We start from the raw sequence: 18,165 nt of genomic DNA on the forward strand, positions 1-18,165 counted from the left end.
TGTGTCTCCATCATAAATTTACAATAAACAAGTAATGTATAGATTTGTGACCATTAGTGTGTAAGTGGTAGTGTTGTGTGTATGCTGTGGGAAGGGGTGAGGGCCGGGGGCCTGGGGTCTGGGGCTTGCCGCTACTAACCTAACGCAACTTGCAACTTGCAACCCAGGTGTGGCGCCGCCGTCGCTGGCGAGTCGCGGCAAGGGAGGTGGCGGGGGTGCGGGAGGCGGCAGTAACAAGGTGCTTGTCATCGGAGCGGTGGTCGGTGCATCTGTCCTCCTGCTCAACGTGCTCCTCGTCGCATGTTGCTTGCGCCGGAAAACCAACAAACGCATCACAGGTATGTCGGTTTCACTCCTGACCTCGTTTGTCATTCTAGGTTTGCCCGAGGAGCTGATAGCTGGCGCGGAACTGCCGCTGCTGCTGACGCTCGGTGTCGCGTTCACCGCCGCGCTGCTACTCATTCTCAACATCACTCTGGTCGCCTGCTTCGTTTACCGCAAACGCGCAAGATCTGGCATTGTGTCATCAGGTATTCGTCGACTGTATTCAATCACCATGCTCCACCCACCTCTATAGCTTTCTTCACACTCACCTCAAGTGGGCACCTTGTGTGTTTTCATCCTCCCAAATCTAGCTTTCTTTCACACTGGCCATTGTAATGTCTACCTAGTGAGTGCTTATCCCATTAATTAGTAGGAGTATTCTGTCATGTGAAAGACATACTTTCACCAATTTAGCTTTCTTCCACACTCAGTTCAAGTATATTACCTTGCGTGTATTTGTCCCATTATAATCTATACATTATGAGTTTTGTTTATCCTATCAATGAATAACATTATTATCTGCCATGTAACATATTTAATATTATGTTCTGGTAGTGAAAGACCTGCCAATCTAGCTTCCTTTCAACATTACCTTGTGTCTGTTTATCCCATCAATAGTAGTATCTCTATCTCCCACTTTTAAAAATGTCCTGGTAGTGAATAGTGAAATAATCCCACCTCACTGTAACCAATATAGATGTCTTCTATACAAACCATTAAAATTTGATGCATAATCTCCCAGTTAGCAGTTTCTCCCATATGTTCGATATGATTTGGGTTTCTGGTAGTGAACGTTTGTCAAAAATCTATATTCCTTCTAGACTCACATCTACTGGATGGCTTGTATTAGTTCATCTCATATTAGCAGGACATCATTCTCACAAATGATTAGTATATTCTGGTATTGGAAAGTAGTGGAAATCTTCAATTCAGCTTTCTGCTAACCTCCTCTAGTGGATATCTTGTGTGTGTTTATTCAATTAATAGCAGTTTTTCTTAGTAAACCATTATAGGTAGTGAACCTTGATATGTTAATCCGTCACCGATTGAGCTTACTTCTACACCCACCTCAAGTGGATATTTGTTAATCGTGGAAAATTTTGATTGTTTTTTTATCCTTTTTACAAACTCCTTACCTGTCCTGTTGAACATTTGTTGTGTCTATGTTGTGGAGTTGTATACCTGTGATATGAACCATTGAATGCTTGTACAGTAATTTTTTGAAGAGTGAGATAAAAATGTTTTATTAGTATAAAATAAGTAAGTTTATAAATCTAAATATTATTAATTTTTCATCAAAAGTAGTTTCACATGTTCTTTTCAAATCATAAAAAACATTTTAACACTTGTTATTCAGCTATCATATCCATCATTTACTGCAAGAGTAAATTAATATTTTCCATCTTCATTTATTTTTATTCGTCATTTCAATCATAAAGAAGTTGATTCCTAAGTATTCCAAATATTTACTTCCAGATTACAGTAAAGGATTACTTTTTAAATCCACTATTTGCATCCGTTCATAATATTTGCAATCCATCAACAAGTTGTCTTCTCATTTTTCTCTCTGGCTGAACTAGCTCTTGGCTTGTGCTTTCAAATACAAATCTGTCAATATAAATTTATTTCGTTATATTTATTTTATATTTCTTAGAAGTCTTTACTTATCATTTCTATCTTTTCTGTTATCTCATTTATTTTGCTTTGTTTTTGTTGCTCTTTCCCAGCACACTCTTTTTTTCTTTTTGTTTTGCTCATACACCCAAGACTATCAAATTTGGTAACAGGACACATTTTATTATTCGTGTTCCACGTCCGTTTATCATTTATTTATTCAAGAACATCTCCTATAAGAACTTGAATATCAAGTTCCACGTTCCTTTATCATCCATTTATTCAAAAAACTTCCCATAAGAACTCAAATATCAAGTTCCACGTTCCTTTATCATTAATTTATTTTAAAAAATCCCATAATAACTTGAATATAATCTTCAAGTAGCATCCATAACATTTGTATTGTTCATTTTTTTTCTGAGAAACAATAAGATGTTTGAGATCTGAATACCAATAATTCTCCTTGCATATTAATGCTGGATATCATTTTCAAATTTGTATGAAAACTAATTTTCATGAACAAATGTTGCAGGTGTGAGCGAACAGAGTAGCAGTAAATCTGCAACAATAGAAATGTATGCTCCCAGTAGTTACAATGAAACAGTGACGGGCGAAACGTTGAGCTCCGTGTCGGAAAAAAGCGAAAGCTACTCTGACAGTAATCAGGACTATACGGTTGGTCATTCAATCATTCCTTATAAAAGTTTAATATAATATGTTTTAATTAGTATTTCAATAAAAGCTATAAGTTGGGTTGTCTTTTTTCCTTCAGGGCTACTCTTGAATAAAATATAAGAATAGAAATCTAAGTACACTTTTAAAATTGTTTAGTAACAACATGTTTCGGCAGCTATATGATGCCATTATCAAGTGATTGGAAAATCATGCCGAAACATGTTGTGACTAAACAATTGTAAAAGGCTGTTTAGATTTTTATTTTTATTTACATAAGTTGGGTTGTTTTGTTTAACTGTTACTGAAATATGTTGAAGAACTATAATTTTTTATAACAATTAACAATAAGTTGGATTGTTTTGTTGGACCCTTGTTGCAATTTTAAAGAATTATGTTTATTTTATTAGATTCTTACTCCCAATAATACTGGAAATCCCCTAGATATTTATTACAACCATTATGATAAATTTGATTGTGCTATCTTTCCTATTTAAAACTGCTTCCTATCGGGAAGCAAATTGAATAGCATAATATTCCAATTTGGAAGGAGATAAAAAGCAAGAATGAATTCAGGTTTCTGGATATAATGATGTCAAAGTCACTACTCTGTCACCAGAGATTGTTAATAATTCAAAGTAAAAAATATGATGAGAAAATTAATCCACTCTAAAGCATACTATCTAGTTATCTGCTGTTACAATTCAAAGCATAGCTTGCTCTCTAAGAACTTTTCCACTTGCTCGCTTTTTCTCCGCTTGGCACTCTTTAAATCAGAGCTGAAAATCTACAGAGAATGCACTTCTATACTCCTAGTTATTATTCTCTGCTTGATTCTCAATGGCGCATTAGTTTCAGACTACTTTTGACAATTCGTACAAACTCGACATTCGCTATCGATCGTTGAAAAAGAATAGAATCAGCATTTTTATAAAGTTTTGACTTTGATTAAGAAGGATGTACAAGAAGTAGTGTATATATGATAGTGCTGTATTACCTGAAGCGCAGAACTGTTACAATAGAGCTGTAAAGTGACAACTAAACAAATGAGAATTTTGCTAAATCAAATCTAAAAAGAAAGGTTAAAGCAATTACATCTACATGACTTGTTGATATTCTAGTTTCTCTTTAATAATTGATGTAATATAATTGAGTGGTTCTATTTTATTATTAATGATTAGCTGTTGAAAATAATTTATTAAATTGTAATACAATAATTATTGAAATAGTAAATTTGGAACAATCATACATGTAAAATCACAAATTATAGTCTATAGAAGAGTAATGATGAAAATTGCAATCTACCCAACTTCTGGAATAATTGAATTGATTTGGACAGTTTCATTCAACAAATTTCCTTTTCCTATTTAGCTCTTTGGCCAATATTTACAGTAGTAGAAGTCCTCAGCTCTATTTATATAGCTCTCATCGGATATTGGAATTCATTGTCATTAAAAAATATATACGCTCTATTGAATACAAAAATTATATCGACAGTATAAATGCTTAGAAATTGACAAAATTTCTAAAAAAATATTAAATTTTTTACTAAATAAAATAATCAAACAATGGAAGGAACTAGAGATATTTCATTGAACCAATGCTAATAGAATGAGAATAATCAACTAAACGATATTCCAAATAAACTATATAGAATTATTTGAAACCTTCCGCACACAGCAAATATTTGCAATATCTTATAGAAAACTTGAATGAACAGTACTGTGCAAAAATCCAAATCAAATCAAGCTTTATTCTAATGACAGAATATTCACAATCATACAAAGGATAAATCATCAAAATTCGATCAGGCCTACTGATTTTCGGCATTTATTTATTTATTTTGTAAGAAGTAATGTTATGCAAATGATGGTTTGATTGTATTTGACAGGAGGATGCGAGGAAGCAAGCTGCAAGCACGTATTTGATAGAGCAAATCGAATATCCATTCCAATACCCTGGCTATGAGATGCAGCACCAAATCAAAGAGGCTGAGACGATCGGTCTGCAGAGGAACACCTACGGAACACTCCCACACAACGGAAGTGGTGAGTTCATTCCCATCTACACTTCTCTGTTCTCATTTTTCAATTTTTCCTCCCTTAATTTTGCAATATTTGTTCAATCTCAAGCATTGACTAATCAGGTAAACGTTTGCTAATCGTTAGCATAAAATATTAGCTAATAGAATTAGAAAACTTGCAACAAACTATGGAGATAATTAATACTGAATCAGCTTGACATACTAGGCAACTATGCATAGAGTTGATCCACGATTATAGGTGATCTTGAATGATACAATCTAGCAGTATTGATGGATGTTGTTTAGAGTAGTTGTTAGTAGTTTTCACGATACCATTCACATATATGTCATACTATACCAGTATTATTTACTGTATGTTCAATACTATACACTTCAAGTAATAAATTATTGTTATCATTCATCAAATAATCAATCTTGACATGATAACGTATTCTCTTTATTGTATTGGAAAAAAACCAGTTGAAAAAAATTTAGTTGATGAATCTATTACTGCTGTTCAAGCACAATGTTCGCTCCTATTCAATATTTTCTCTTACTGGAATAATTTCCTAGTAGCCTAGAATAATATAATAATTATTTATAGGATTGCTAAATTTTGTTATGAAATATTTGTTCTTTTTTACTGTAATATTCTTCCAGTGAAGTTTAAAAAACTAAGCTGAGTAACCTGAAATGAAGTAGAGATCGATGCAGCAGTGTTTTTTAAATCATCTTGTCATAGTCAACCTAACAACATTAGACGTAATCTGCTAAAGAAGTGTATAAATTTGCTCAGTTACAGAGTAGAAGATGATTCATCTCCATTCAAAATTTTAAACAAATGCTAACATGATTCAGTTCAACCTGGTCTGCCATAAAATGCATCCTTCTCTTGTTGAATGGTCCGCTCTGAGGAAAATGGAACATCTCAATAAATTACTCAGATAAACGGAGGTTCACACTGTTGGTCAAGGCTGATGTATGACAGTCGTACAGCCCTTTGACCTCTTAGATATATTAGTCGAGGTGGGACCTTCCCAAGGGATTCCCAAACAAGTAAAACCAACTAAACCCCGATCTGTGCTTTATTGTTAAAAAGAATGCATAAATAGAAAAATATCATAATTATTTCCTAGTCTTCCACTCAGATGAACATCATTTCGACTTGAAAGCAGTAAAAAACGAGTGGAAAGTCCAATATAGGTAAAGATGCATCATCTTGCAAACTCGTTGAGTATTGTATTCAACTAGAGATGACTATACTGATACCCCTAGCCAGTGCTTCCTCCAGATGTTATTTAGCCCAGAGATATAAAATCTCATTAAGGGGAAATAAAAGCGATATTGTCAGTTCCACATAATATATGGTAATACCATAATGTGATAAGACAATATCGCTTCAATTCCACCTTAATATGGAAAAATTGCACAATAACTCTGTTGATAGTGAACATTTTAAAATCTTGTGTTGTCTGAGAGTATCCTTATCACGTGTAATCTCAAGTGTTTGAACCGGCTAATTAGCAGCAGTTTGCGACTGTGTAGGTGGAGTGGGAGTGGGGATGGTGGGCCCCTACCCCGACGGTGGAGCCCCCTACTACAACGTGAGTGCGGACGCCCGCTACGTCGCATATCCGCCACCTCCTCCCGTGCAGTTCGCTCAACCGCCCCTGGCACATCCGCCCCCGCGTCCTGTGCCACCTCCGGACGTGACCGTGCTCACGGCGCCGCCCCCCATGCTATCCACCTTCAGCTACAACGCCATGGAGACCGAGGGTCATCTCGTGTGACAGAGTCTGCCCGTCTGCTGATTTCGGCACACCAAGAACGGTCTGCTTTACTAGACTGTATCCACTCGCACTTACATTTTGTAATATAAAAACAGATTTTGTTCTGGTTTTTGAACATGAATTTCAAAAAATGAGAAACTGGAAACTGAATTTAAATTTGAGTCTCACCTTGATTTAGCAGAATCAAACTATGCTATTCGAATCGAAAACTTAATGAAAGTTTGAAGTTTCAACAACCGGTTGACCTTCGATAAATGATCGAGTGGATTATGAATTTGATGTGTCAAGAAGATAATGTATCGATGTGACTGAATTAGTAGTAATGTTTTGTAGAACCCACTCATGACAAACTTTTCAGTATTTTTCTTTGACTCGAGCAGTGTGGTTAATGCTTCAGATTCATCATCTATCTCCTAAATGATTGTCTTTGAATAAGTAGACAAATCTTAGTTTTTGAAGACAACTGACATTTACTGATATTTATTGGTAATCTATTCCACAAATTGATTGGTTAGATTCAATCATCGTTGCATTTCTCAATATGAAACAGAAAATAATAAAAATATATGAGTACCGGTATTTATAGTTTTCATTGAAGACTGAAAAATTGTTACTGATAACTACATAGATTTATGTTTTCAATTCATGGTTTGATTCTGCAAAAATATCACTTGATAGAAAGTGAACACCGGTATGCCGTAACTGTATCTAGAGCCCATAAATCCATCACATATCTCAACTTTGAATTTTTATCATTTTTTTAATATGATTTTAATGATGAAGCTTTTAAATTCTCATATTCTTAATTTTAAACAAGTGGTAGATAATATTTTTCCTTGTTAATTTTGTAGCCAGTTATCTTAGTCTTGTTTAATCTCATCGGTTATATTGTTTTAAATTGAGTTGTTTATCATGATTTATGTATATATTTTTATTTTTGTAGATATTCTCCAAGAATATTCTTTTTAAAATTATATTTCCGTAACATTTTACTTTTTAATTCTATTGAATCAGTATCATAGTGGTAATTTTTGGTTTTATCATAGGAATTCTATTATCGTTGTAGATATTCTCCAAGAATATTCTTTTTAAAATTATATTTCCGTAACATTTTACTTTTTAATTCTATTGAATCAGTATCATAGTGGTTAATTTTTGGTTTTATCATAGGAATTCTATTATCGTTGATTTTATTATTTATTCAAATTGTTTCAATTAGGAAACCTTTATTACTAAACATATTTCACATTTCCGATGTTTTCGTTTATTGGATGGTTTGGATAATATCCCGATTGGTTGCCATCAATGGCAGACCAAACAAAAAACATATATAAGAAGGCGTTGAGTTAATGGGAACTAAAAATTGAATCAATTTTTCTTTAATAAATAATTTTTGTGAAAATAGTGATGTTCTGGATAAAGTTCCTAACTCTGTTTTTATGTTACAAATGTAAGAGCTTTTTGTGTTCAAGAATATCTGAAAACAATATTTTTGGTGGTTCGTGATAGGTGGAGAATTATTGAATTGTGATAGACACTTTTTGTTGGTAACGAACAATATCCACACAGCGTAAGTGTGGATTAGTGAGGTGCGAGTGTCTTAGGATGGATGTTCATCAAATGAAACAGGAATGTGTTCGAAACTACGTTCATTGCGTTTTTAGTGATTTTGTTTTTATTGTTCGTTTTTAGTCTTTGTTTTATGTGTGACTTTTCATAATTTTACTTGAAAAATTTCCCATGTCTCTGTTCTAAAATGACTTTGTGGATAATATCGACTTATGATATATTATCATATTCATGTTTCTATCAATGAAAAAACACGATTACTCTTATAACTTGATTATGTGGGCTGATATCATATAATTATCACATTATTAGTTGATAGCTATCACTGTATTTATCTAAAATCCAAGCATAGTAAGCACTATTCCGAAACTAATTTGTTTTCTATTTAGTTAATACTTTAATTAAACAAAATAATTTTTCACTAATTATTTTTTCATTCCAATTTTAAAAATATTATTTGTCCTCTTTAGCATTAGAGTTTTGCTGTAGAAATGATGAAGGGAACTAATGTAATATCTCATCTTTATTCTAGTGAAGTTTCAGTTTATTTTAAATGGAATTTTATGCATATTATTATCCACCAAATATAGCATGAATCAGAACAATAACAATTATTATATTTAAATTCCGCTGTCTAAATCAATTACAGATATTTTATTAAAAATTTTTCATTAATCATAAATCCTCACACATTTTTAGTAAAATGTCTGGTGAATCCTGGATTATTAGTTTTTCTTCTAAATTCCTAAAAAGTATTTAGTTTTTGAAACTTTAATTCAAATTTAGCTTATTGAAATCATTCAGAAACCCGCTGGTAGAAGTAACTATATTTATCTACATAAATGAGATTCGAGACTCAAATACTATCCATTCCAAAAATAATGGAACATTCCTAATATTGATCTCAGCTTTTTTGTTTTGTCTTGAATTTTAATAATCATGTGACAGCTCACAGTAAAAACCATCAGAAAATAGGGATCGCAATTACTTATTAGTAAAAAAGAATACGACAATAACAAATTTGAAAAGTGTTCATAATTGAACAATCAAGCTCAATACTTTGGAATTAAATGAATGCCTTATAGAAAATTCATTGGTACTGTGCTTGAAGAACTGAATGGACATTTCCTCTTCCGAAGACGTTTTTAATGCTAAGCAATAGTTTTGTTCTTGTACATGCTTTTGAATATCCATTCGATTTCAATGTAAAACTTTTGACATATTTTTGGAACAGTAGGTGTCAGAACATTGTCCATGCTAGTGACGCAAGACTGTCTTGCTAGTTCATTAGAACCGTTCACCGTTTACTCTGAAATAAGTTTCCCAATAAAGAAACACTTCTTTGTTAGTACCTTATCATATGTTGTGCCATTAGAATTGTCATTGTGAAGTATTGAAAATGACATCAAAGTGCTATTGGATCTTCAGAAATCAATCGTATTGTTCAATTCATGTACAATGTTTTTTAATTTTTTTTTTACTGACTGAAAGTCAAATCATCCTCTACATCCCACATCTACGATCATTAACGATTCGTTGTTAGTTTTCGATCATGAACGCAGTAAGACATGGGTTATTTTTCGAGTAGATTCTGTGTGGAAACAGTTTTGTGAATCAAAGTATTTATTTTAATACAAGGAACAATAACTTTGAAATAAATCATTGTCGACTTTATAACACAGTGGTGTTATAACGAATTTATAACACTGCTTATGAACATATTGTTTTATCATTTTAGATTTTGTTTTTGTTAGTTGCTCCGTATCTGACATAATTGTGATTGATGTTAAATCTGTTGCGATGTGCATTGTGGAAGCCTAGTCGTCAGAGAATCGTACCAAAGTAGTGTACAATGTACATAATAGTGACAGTAGGGTCTTTAATGTAAATATATTGGTTATGATTGACCGACTGTTAAATCAGCTCAATTCCATTTTTTATAACATTAATAATTGATGATCTAATGTTGATAATATTGATTGATTGATTGTTTGATATTAATATTTATGATACCTCTATATATATGACGAATATAATCTGTTTTGAAACAAGGAAATACATGAAAATTTCACTCTGTTCTCATCAACTCTTCGAGTCTATGTTTAAAATTCTCTCAAATCATTATTAATTGTGTAATCCTGAAAAGAAAATTAATTTTGAATGTTGATAATTGTGAAGAAGATGAGGATTAATCTCATGACTAGTTCGATAACTTGAGATTTGTGGTTAATTTCATAGAAATTAAATTCTTATAATTTTTTTGTGATTCGAATAGTCTGTGGATGTGCCAAAACTAGAATAAAATCAACTCTTAGAGCATAAATGTTTCAAAAAAAATTCATAATATTGTTGCCGAGAATGAGAATGATATTTTCATGCATTTACAACGCATAAAAATCAATAATACCCCGCGTTTATAATAAATTAAAAATCTGTTACAATTATTACGATCGTATCAAATTGTATTTTGATCTCACTATGTTTCCTTTTGTTCTGATACAGAAATTGATACGTCCTTGGCATTTTAGCCAAATCGATTTGAATCTGAATGATAATATTCTATTGATTGTTGAAGAACATTTGTTCTCTTAAGGAAATTTGTAAAAATAATAAGGAACATTTCAAATAAGATCATTATTTTTGTTTTCTAAATGTTGAGATACTTGAAATGTGTCCTTTGTATGTATGTATGTATTGTATGTATGTATATATCACTTAGACTTAGGGGAAGAGCAAGGTGAACGGCCTATAATACTTTTCATACATCTCACCTTTTATATTTATTTATCGCTTATCAAAAGTTTGTGTACATTTCGGAGTGCTGAACCATAGTACCTTCCTAGTTTTAGCATTTTGTATAGCAGGTATTTTCTTTAAAGTTTCAACATTATCAGTATCTCTATAACTGAGATGATTAAAGGAGATGTTTATCTTTGAATAGAGGCTTTTTAACTATAAATTGGAAGTTTCCTAAATTGAAATTAAAAATTTGATGTATTATATTCAGTCTCTTCAAAACATTGATCGTATTTTTTCTATTCTTGGTTCCATTCAGATATTTAAGAATATATTGTGAGAATAATAAATTGTAACGTATATGATTATTGATTATCATAAAATGTTTAATTATCATGATTCTTTATGCCATTATCATGATCCCATTATGCTTGAATTTTGATCCCATATTTGATTTTTGTTACAGAATATTTTCAGATGTTTTCTTCTACAACAATCATTCATTGTTTGTTATCAAAATAACATCTCACAATTCTTTTCACTATTCTCCTTAAGTTGAAATTGTCAATTCTTAAATAATTTTTGCACCATTTTCATATAATTTTTAGTTACTGATTGGATACTGCAATCAATAATCAATCATACATCACTATTTTTTTGCACATGATTATTACAATATTTATAGACTCCTAAAAATATTATTTGCATTTAAAACATGCTATTTCATTAAAAAATCTTCAATCTAATTTAAATTCATCCAAAAAAATCTTTAAATCAAACTAATTGTTTCAATAAGCATCAGTATCCCATTTTTAATTAGTATAAGTTGAAACTAAAGTGGATCCTGCCATGCACTTCAAATAGGCCAAAGTAATCTACCATCTTTTACCAAGTTGAGGAATGAATATTGTTATGCGCGCGAGTGTGAATTGAAATGTTGAACTTTATGTTTTGAGCTGTTTTAAATTCTTCAATGTTTACTACAAGTTGTCTCTGATTTTTCATGCTAAATGTTGTATGCAATCTTTTGCTGACAGTTGTATTTTATAGACATTGACATTTTTATTTTGACCGAACCTTCACATTTGTATTAAAAATCAATCATTTGTTTATTAAAATTGATTTTTAATAGTGGTGTTTCATTGCAAATTACCTTTGTGGGAAAAACTAAAAACCTTTCTCCAAATACATAGAATAGATGAATATCAACGTTAGTAGACTCTACTAACTTTGGATGAATATAACGCTTTAGCAAGATGGTAAAATAGCAGAGAGGAATAATAAAACTCTGCTAATAGACTCAGCAGAGAACCGTGAGATAGCAGAAAAAAAAACATTCGATTTCAATGTTGATATCGCGTTTATCCATAACATAGCACTAAGGAATTCTATTTTTCATACTTTCTTGAGCTTCATTCAGCATACTTGTATGCAAGTATGAAAGATTTGTCAAAACAAGAATATCTCTTCAAACAAATCAATGTGAATTTTTACGAGCTCTCATCTCAGTTCGTAAATTTTGACAGAGCAAATAATTCCCTCATTTCTGACATTTCTCCTTATACTTGTATAGGAGTCCAAAAGTAGCTCAGCTCTGTTCTAGTTCACGTTATAGTTATTATTGGTTTATCTTGGTAGTCATATTATTAATTTATTGAAATTATTAACAACTAGTCATGACACTGTTTAAAGTTGAAGATCAACATAAAATAAGTAATAAAAGTAGATGATCAATATAGGTCTTTAGAGTGCAAAGTGAAGTATACTAAAGAGTACGAAGTTTATGAACTAGAATTTGTTTGATGGACCCCTAGAGGTGAGTTATTGAATCTTGATAAAAATGTCCATACTAGATGAACATGAATAGCTCATGCCTAGTTCTTGAAGGGAATATTTTTGATCAGTGATAAACCACTCTCAGTCTTGTTGCAATCATTTCTGTCATCTACTTCAACGGACCTGGCATTTGATATTTTGTTTGTTTCAAGACAAGAAACCTTGCTGGTGGTATCGGTCCCCTCCTTGCTCTCTCACACGAGGGTCTTTCTCTCGCCAAGCAATAGTGAGAAAGAACAACACTTCAACTGGACGGGTTCAGCTCTATTCATTGTGCTGAAACGCGCAGCGCAGCGCAGACAAGTGCACCGAGTTTCATAACATCTTTTCATCGGCTAAAAGCACTTATCTCCCTTCTATATCGAACACTACCAGTGCGGCATGCATCCTCCTTGTCACAAATATGAAAGGGTTATTCGGCGTTTTATAATGTACACAGCAACAAAAATATATTCTCAAGTGCTCACAGAATGTGTGTGTTCCGTATTGTAGACAAGAACCTGCTAATAAAGCGTCAATGAAGTTCATGCTGTTATAACTCACTCCACAATTCACAACTAGGATGGTGGTCATTAAGGAATCATATAGAATTCAATTGGTGGAAACTGAAGAGGCTTCTTCTAGCAAATAATGTTTAAACAGCCGTTTATATTTATATTATAAATGTAAAAAATACATTTCCAATGTAGATATATTATAAATATAAACGGCTGTTTAAACATTATTTGCTAGAAGAAGCTTCTTCAGTTTCCACCAATTTAATTCTATATGATTCCTTAATGACCACCATCCTAGTTGTGAATTGTGGAGTGAGTTATAACAGCATGAAATGAACAGAATTTGCAATAACATTTCACATGTAGATAAACATAGTACAAAAGCAAATACTGTAATGTTTAAATAGCCGTTTATATATCTATCTATCCACGCTAAAAAAACGCTGGAAAAACGTAGATTTTGGGCGTATCTTTGGAAATTTTTCCAAACCCGTTCTTAGTGCGCCTCCAAAGGGCCAACTGAACATACCTACCAAATTTGAACGTTTATGGTCCGGTAGATTTTTAGTTCTGCGAGTGAGTGCATGAGTCAGCAACTAAAAATCTACCGGACCATAAACGTTCAAATTTGGTAGGTATGTTCAGTTGGCCCTTTGGAGGCGCACTAAGAACGGGTTTGGAAAAATTTCCAAAGATACGCCCAAAATCTGCGTTTTTCCAGCGTTTTTTAGCGTTGTTTTCTCAGCTTTATCGAGAACAAATGAACAGATAATGTTCAAATTTAGTACAGAAGCTCAGCTAGGGTGTAATAATGTTGTGTTAGAAGGAATTTGCAATAACGTCAAAGATACGCCCAAAATTAGCGTTTTTCCAGCATTTTCTGCGCTTTCTCAGCTTTATCGAGAACAAATGAACAGAAAATGTTCAAATTTAAGCAACAGAAGCAGAAGCTCAGCTGGGGTGTAATAATGTTGTGTTAGAAGGAATTTGAAATAACGTCAATGATACACCCAAAATTAGCGTTTTTCCAAAGTTTTCTCTGTTATTTCATCAAGTAATTGACAGAAAATTTTCAAATTTGGTAGCCTACAGAGGTTTTAGCTAGGGTCTAAAAATTTTGTGATGAGGTGACTTTAATATTTCATCAAAGATACGCCCAAAATCAGCGTTTTTCTCAGATTTTCTGCGTTTTCTCAGTACTTTGACTTTCTTATGGAATGAAGCATGCTCAAATGAAAAATGCAGGCGAGCGAAGCAAGCCCGCAGATCTCATTTTTTGACAATCCAGTCGGGCGTTCAGGGGGCGGAGCACCCTGGCTAAACGGTATGGCGAGCGAAGCGAGCCTTGCGGCTAGTCAAGATATATATATAGATATATATATATATAAAAGCGAAATGGCACTCACTCGCAGAACTAAAAATCTACCGGACCAAAAACGTTCAAATTTGGTAGGTATGTTCAGTTGGCCCTTTAGAGGCGCACTAAGAACGGATTTGGAAAAAAATCCAGAGATATGCCCAAAATCTGCGTTTTTCCAGCGTTTTCTCAGCTTTATCGAGAACAAATGAACAGAAAATGTACAATATTACTACAGAAGCTTAGCTGGGATGTAATAATAATGTTGTGTTAGAAGGAATTTGAAATAATAACGCCAAAGATACGCCCAAAATCAAAGTTTTTCTTAGCTATTCTGCGGTTTCTCAGTACTTTGACTTTCTGATGGAATGAAGCATGCTCAAATGAAAAATGCAGGCGAGCGAAGCGAGCCCGCTGATCTTATTTTTGGATGATCCAGTCGGGAGTGCGGGGGGCGGAAAATCCAAAAATATTTGTGAAAATAAATAAAATTTATTAGTTACCGTATTTTCTTTTTTTACTTTTGTGACAGTTTTATGTAGCCTACTCAGTTCTTCAATAATGGCGTCTTTATATCACATTATTTTAGATAAAATATCTTAGAATATTCGACTCCTTGTTCGGAAGCATTTAAAATAGGTAATTGAAACAATATTTTTTCTAGATGGAGGTGCAAATCCAGGTGAGTGATTCCCAATTTTCTAGCATATCAATTCCAAAATAATTAGCCATATGCTAAATCAGGCAAAATATTGAACCACTGATTTCATCCATTGAGAGTCTAATTTCTGTGTAAGAGTGGAAGGGCTTATGGGATTCTATCCATGTTGGTTAATCCCAATTTTGTTTGCAAACTTAATTCTATTCAATTGAGTGGCTAAGAGACCAAGAGAAGCTCAAAATGTAGTGAAAAAGGAATCTTATTTTCCAACTTACCTAGGAGAAACTTCACTGTTGAAGAATATCATATTGTAGGCTACATGTACGTGTATTCAGTCTGATGATGCCAATGAAATCATTGATTAATAATTAACATTATTTGGTTTCCATTATACAATCTGAATCTGATTCAAAGGAATGAAATCTCTCTCCTCCATATTCCATAAAAGCTGATATTGCAGAGCACCACTACTGTTCTCATCTCCAATTTGATTGCCCAGTAGGCCTATGTACTGAAGGCCTAAATACTATAATCAAATGTACCTGTATATTAAATGTGTATGAATGATGGTGGATGGTGTGCCGTTGGTTTGCAGCTACTAAAACCGGTCACAACTCACAGCAGTTGACACACAACCAGACAGACGACAGTCCCGATAATATTTTAGTCGTGTTATTCCACAATCCGATTAGTTTGAATTAATGTTATTTCTGGCATAAATCCAGTAACCTGACACTTTATAAATTGTGGATAAAGGCCTTATTAGAATGGAGTTCGGCTATTATGAATGCTGATCCAATTCCTAATGAAAAAACACAAGGCATCTTTCCAAGTTTGGTTTGGAACTCGCTGGCGCGTGCCTTCAAATCGACTATTTCAATAAAAATTTCAAATTTATTTGACAATTCTCATGAATTATTTCTCAACTTAATGGAGAAGGAATCGCGCTAACGATGCACCTGCCTTGAATACAGTTGCAGACCTATTTATTATCCTAATAATCAAAGTTTCTTAGTTGCATAACTAAATTCAACATTTGAATTTACTTAATAGTTCTTAATTGATGGAAAATTGATTCATTTTTACAAATGGATACAATAATATAGTGAATATAATTATATAATGTATAATAAGTCATCACATCACTATTTGAAAACCCTAAATAATTCATTTCAATCATTCATATCGATAGCTATATAGGCCTGTCAATACCTACTATTACTTGTATAGGTAATAGTAGGTATTGGTCCTGTCAACTTTATCATTTTATATCACTCCAATGTATGATTGTTTTTGCATCTGTAAAGTCATTAATTATAATATAGAAGCACTGACTTACTCATGCATTCATTCAATCATTATCTGGAAAATTATTTCATCGTATCAAAGGATCTGTATAACCACGGGCTAAGGAACAATATATTACCCTTGTTCCGTGGTATAATGAAAATCGGACTACATTGATAATGCTAGGATTCTTTGAATTGATAGGTTTCAAACTTTTTTCATAGTTGCTTTATTGGTATTATTCAAGCACTCAATTTATGGATGATTTTTTTCTTAAATTGATGTCCTTGATCAGCCAGAGAGGTTCAAATATTGTTGCTTCATTATACTATTGATTATTGAGAATCAACATTCAATATGAATGCGTTGAAGGGTTCTCAAATTCACGCCTAGAGTAGATAACTGTTCTCCTCATCTAAAGTTTTAAAATTCTGGTTAAAAAGTCTTCTAAGTTCACTAATTTATAGCTTCTATGAAAATAAACAAAACATACTAATTCTAAAAACCGTATACGATGAGGTACAAGGTACATATTCTTCGAACCATTACGTACATATCGATTTCGTTGAACAATTTGATTGACAAACACCTTCGCCAGTATGAGGTTTGAAGAGTATTTTCCAGAAGTACATCGAACATTGACAGCTCTGGATGCAGAATCAATAGTTCTTCAGTTCCTGATGAGATTATAACAATAGTTAAAATAGTCGAAATAAATGGATTTAAAAGGTGCTCTTCCAAGTTCTACTATAAAAATGTATTTTGTCAGCAGAACACAAAAAATGCTTGAAGATTTTCAATAATGAGAGCTCTTGAAAGAGGAGGTCATCCTGGACTCAGATCCAATAAGTCCTAAGAAAAAAATTCAATACGAAATTTTTTATGGCTTTTTGGAACTCGGAAATCAATATAATTCACATTTTCGCCAGAAGAATACTAAATTTAAATATTTAAGAAGTGAAAACCTCAGTTCTAAACAAAAGAGATCATTATAATTACAGAACTGGTGAGTTCCAAGCGATAAATCCCATACAACATTTTTATGGCTATTTGAAACTCGGAAATCGATATAATTCACGTTTCCACCAGAAGACTAAATTATTGAATATTTAAGGAGTGGAAACCACAGTTCTAGACAGTGAAGATCATCCTCATTACAGAACTGTTATTGAGGTGATCAAAAGTTTGTACTTTTCATCAATAATAGTGATACAACGCCTAAAACAGTATCAAAAGAGCGAACTTGCAAATGATTGAGTCAAGGATGTCGCTTTTTCCCAACAATGTTTTATTTGTATTTAGATGAAGATTTTAAAGAATGGAGTGAGAAGGTAAATGCGGGAATAATGATAATAATAATACAGGAAACAGAGGACGACCTGCAGTACTCCATATATCAACTGACAAAATATGTGTGGAGTATGACCTTCGAACTTCAGCTACAAAGACAAAAAAATGATGGCTCTCAAAGGAAAATGGCTAGTCCGAACAAAAATTGTTGTTGGGAATTAAACCTCGAGCAATTTTCAGCCTTTACTTATTTGGGTTGTACTCTCACCTACGGAAAAGATGAAGATATTTTCAATAAGTAAAAGATAATCCAATATATTCGTGGAACGATTCATAGGACATTGAAAAATAAAGTAAGCAGAGACACAAAGCTGAAATTCTACAAGACCATGGCTATCCCAGTGTTGACTCATAGAAGCGAATCATGGGTTCTTGGTAGAAAGAAATTAGCAGAATCCAAGCGGCTGAGTTGCACTTTCTAAGGAATGTGAAGGGATACACAACATTGG

The 18,165-nt window shown here is 32.9% G+C and overlaps 1 protein-coding gene across 1 annotated transcript in view; it reads left to right on the forward strand.

Annotated features, from left to right (window-relative positions):
• The window catches only part of LOC111047435 (nephrin), a 535,400-nt gene extending 523,541 nt beyond the window's left edge, over positions 1-11,859 (forward strand). The window contains exons 16-20 of the mRNA XM_039422826.1: positions 168-338; positions 378-530; positions 2,471-2,613; positions 4,502-4,658; positions 6,164-11,859. Coding sequence (XP_039278760.1) covers positions 168-338; positions 378-530; positions 2,471-2,613; positions 4,502-4,658; positions 6,164-6,423 — 884 coding nt within the window. The 3' untranslated portion in view covers positions 6,424-11,859. The remainder of the gene's footprint in view (positions 1-167; positions 339-377; positions 531-2,470; positions 2,614-4,501; positions 4,659-6,163) is intronic.
• The last annotated feature ends 6,306 nt before the right edge of the window (positions 11,860-18,165 follow it).

Source organism: Nilaparvata lugens, chromosome 3 (assembly GCF_014356525.2).
Source record: "Nilaparvata lugens isolate BPH chromosome 3, ASM1435652v1, whole genome shotgun sequence".
In the NCBI taxonomy this organism is placed as follows: Eukaryota; Metazoa; Arthropoda; class Insecta; order Hemiptera; family Delphacidae; genus Nilaparvata; species Nilaparvata lugens.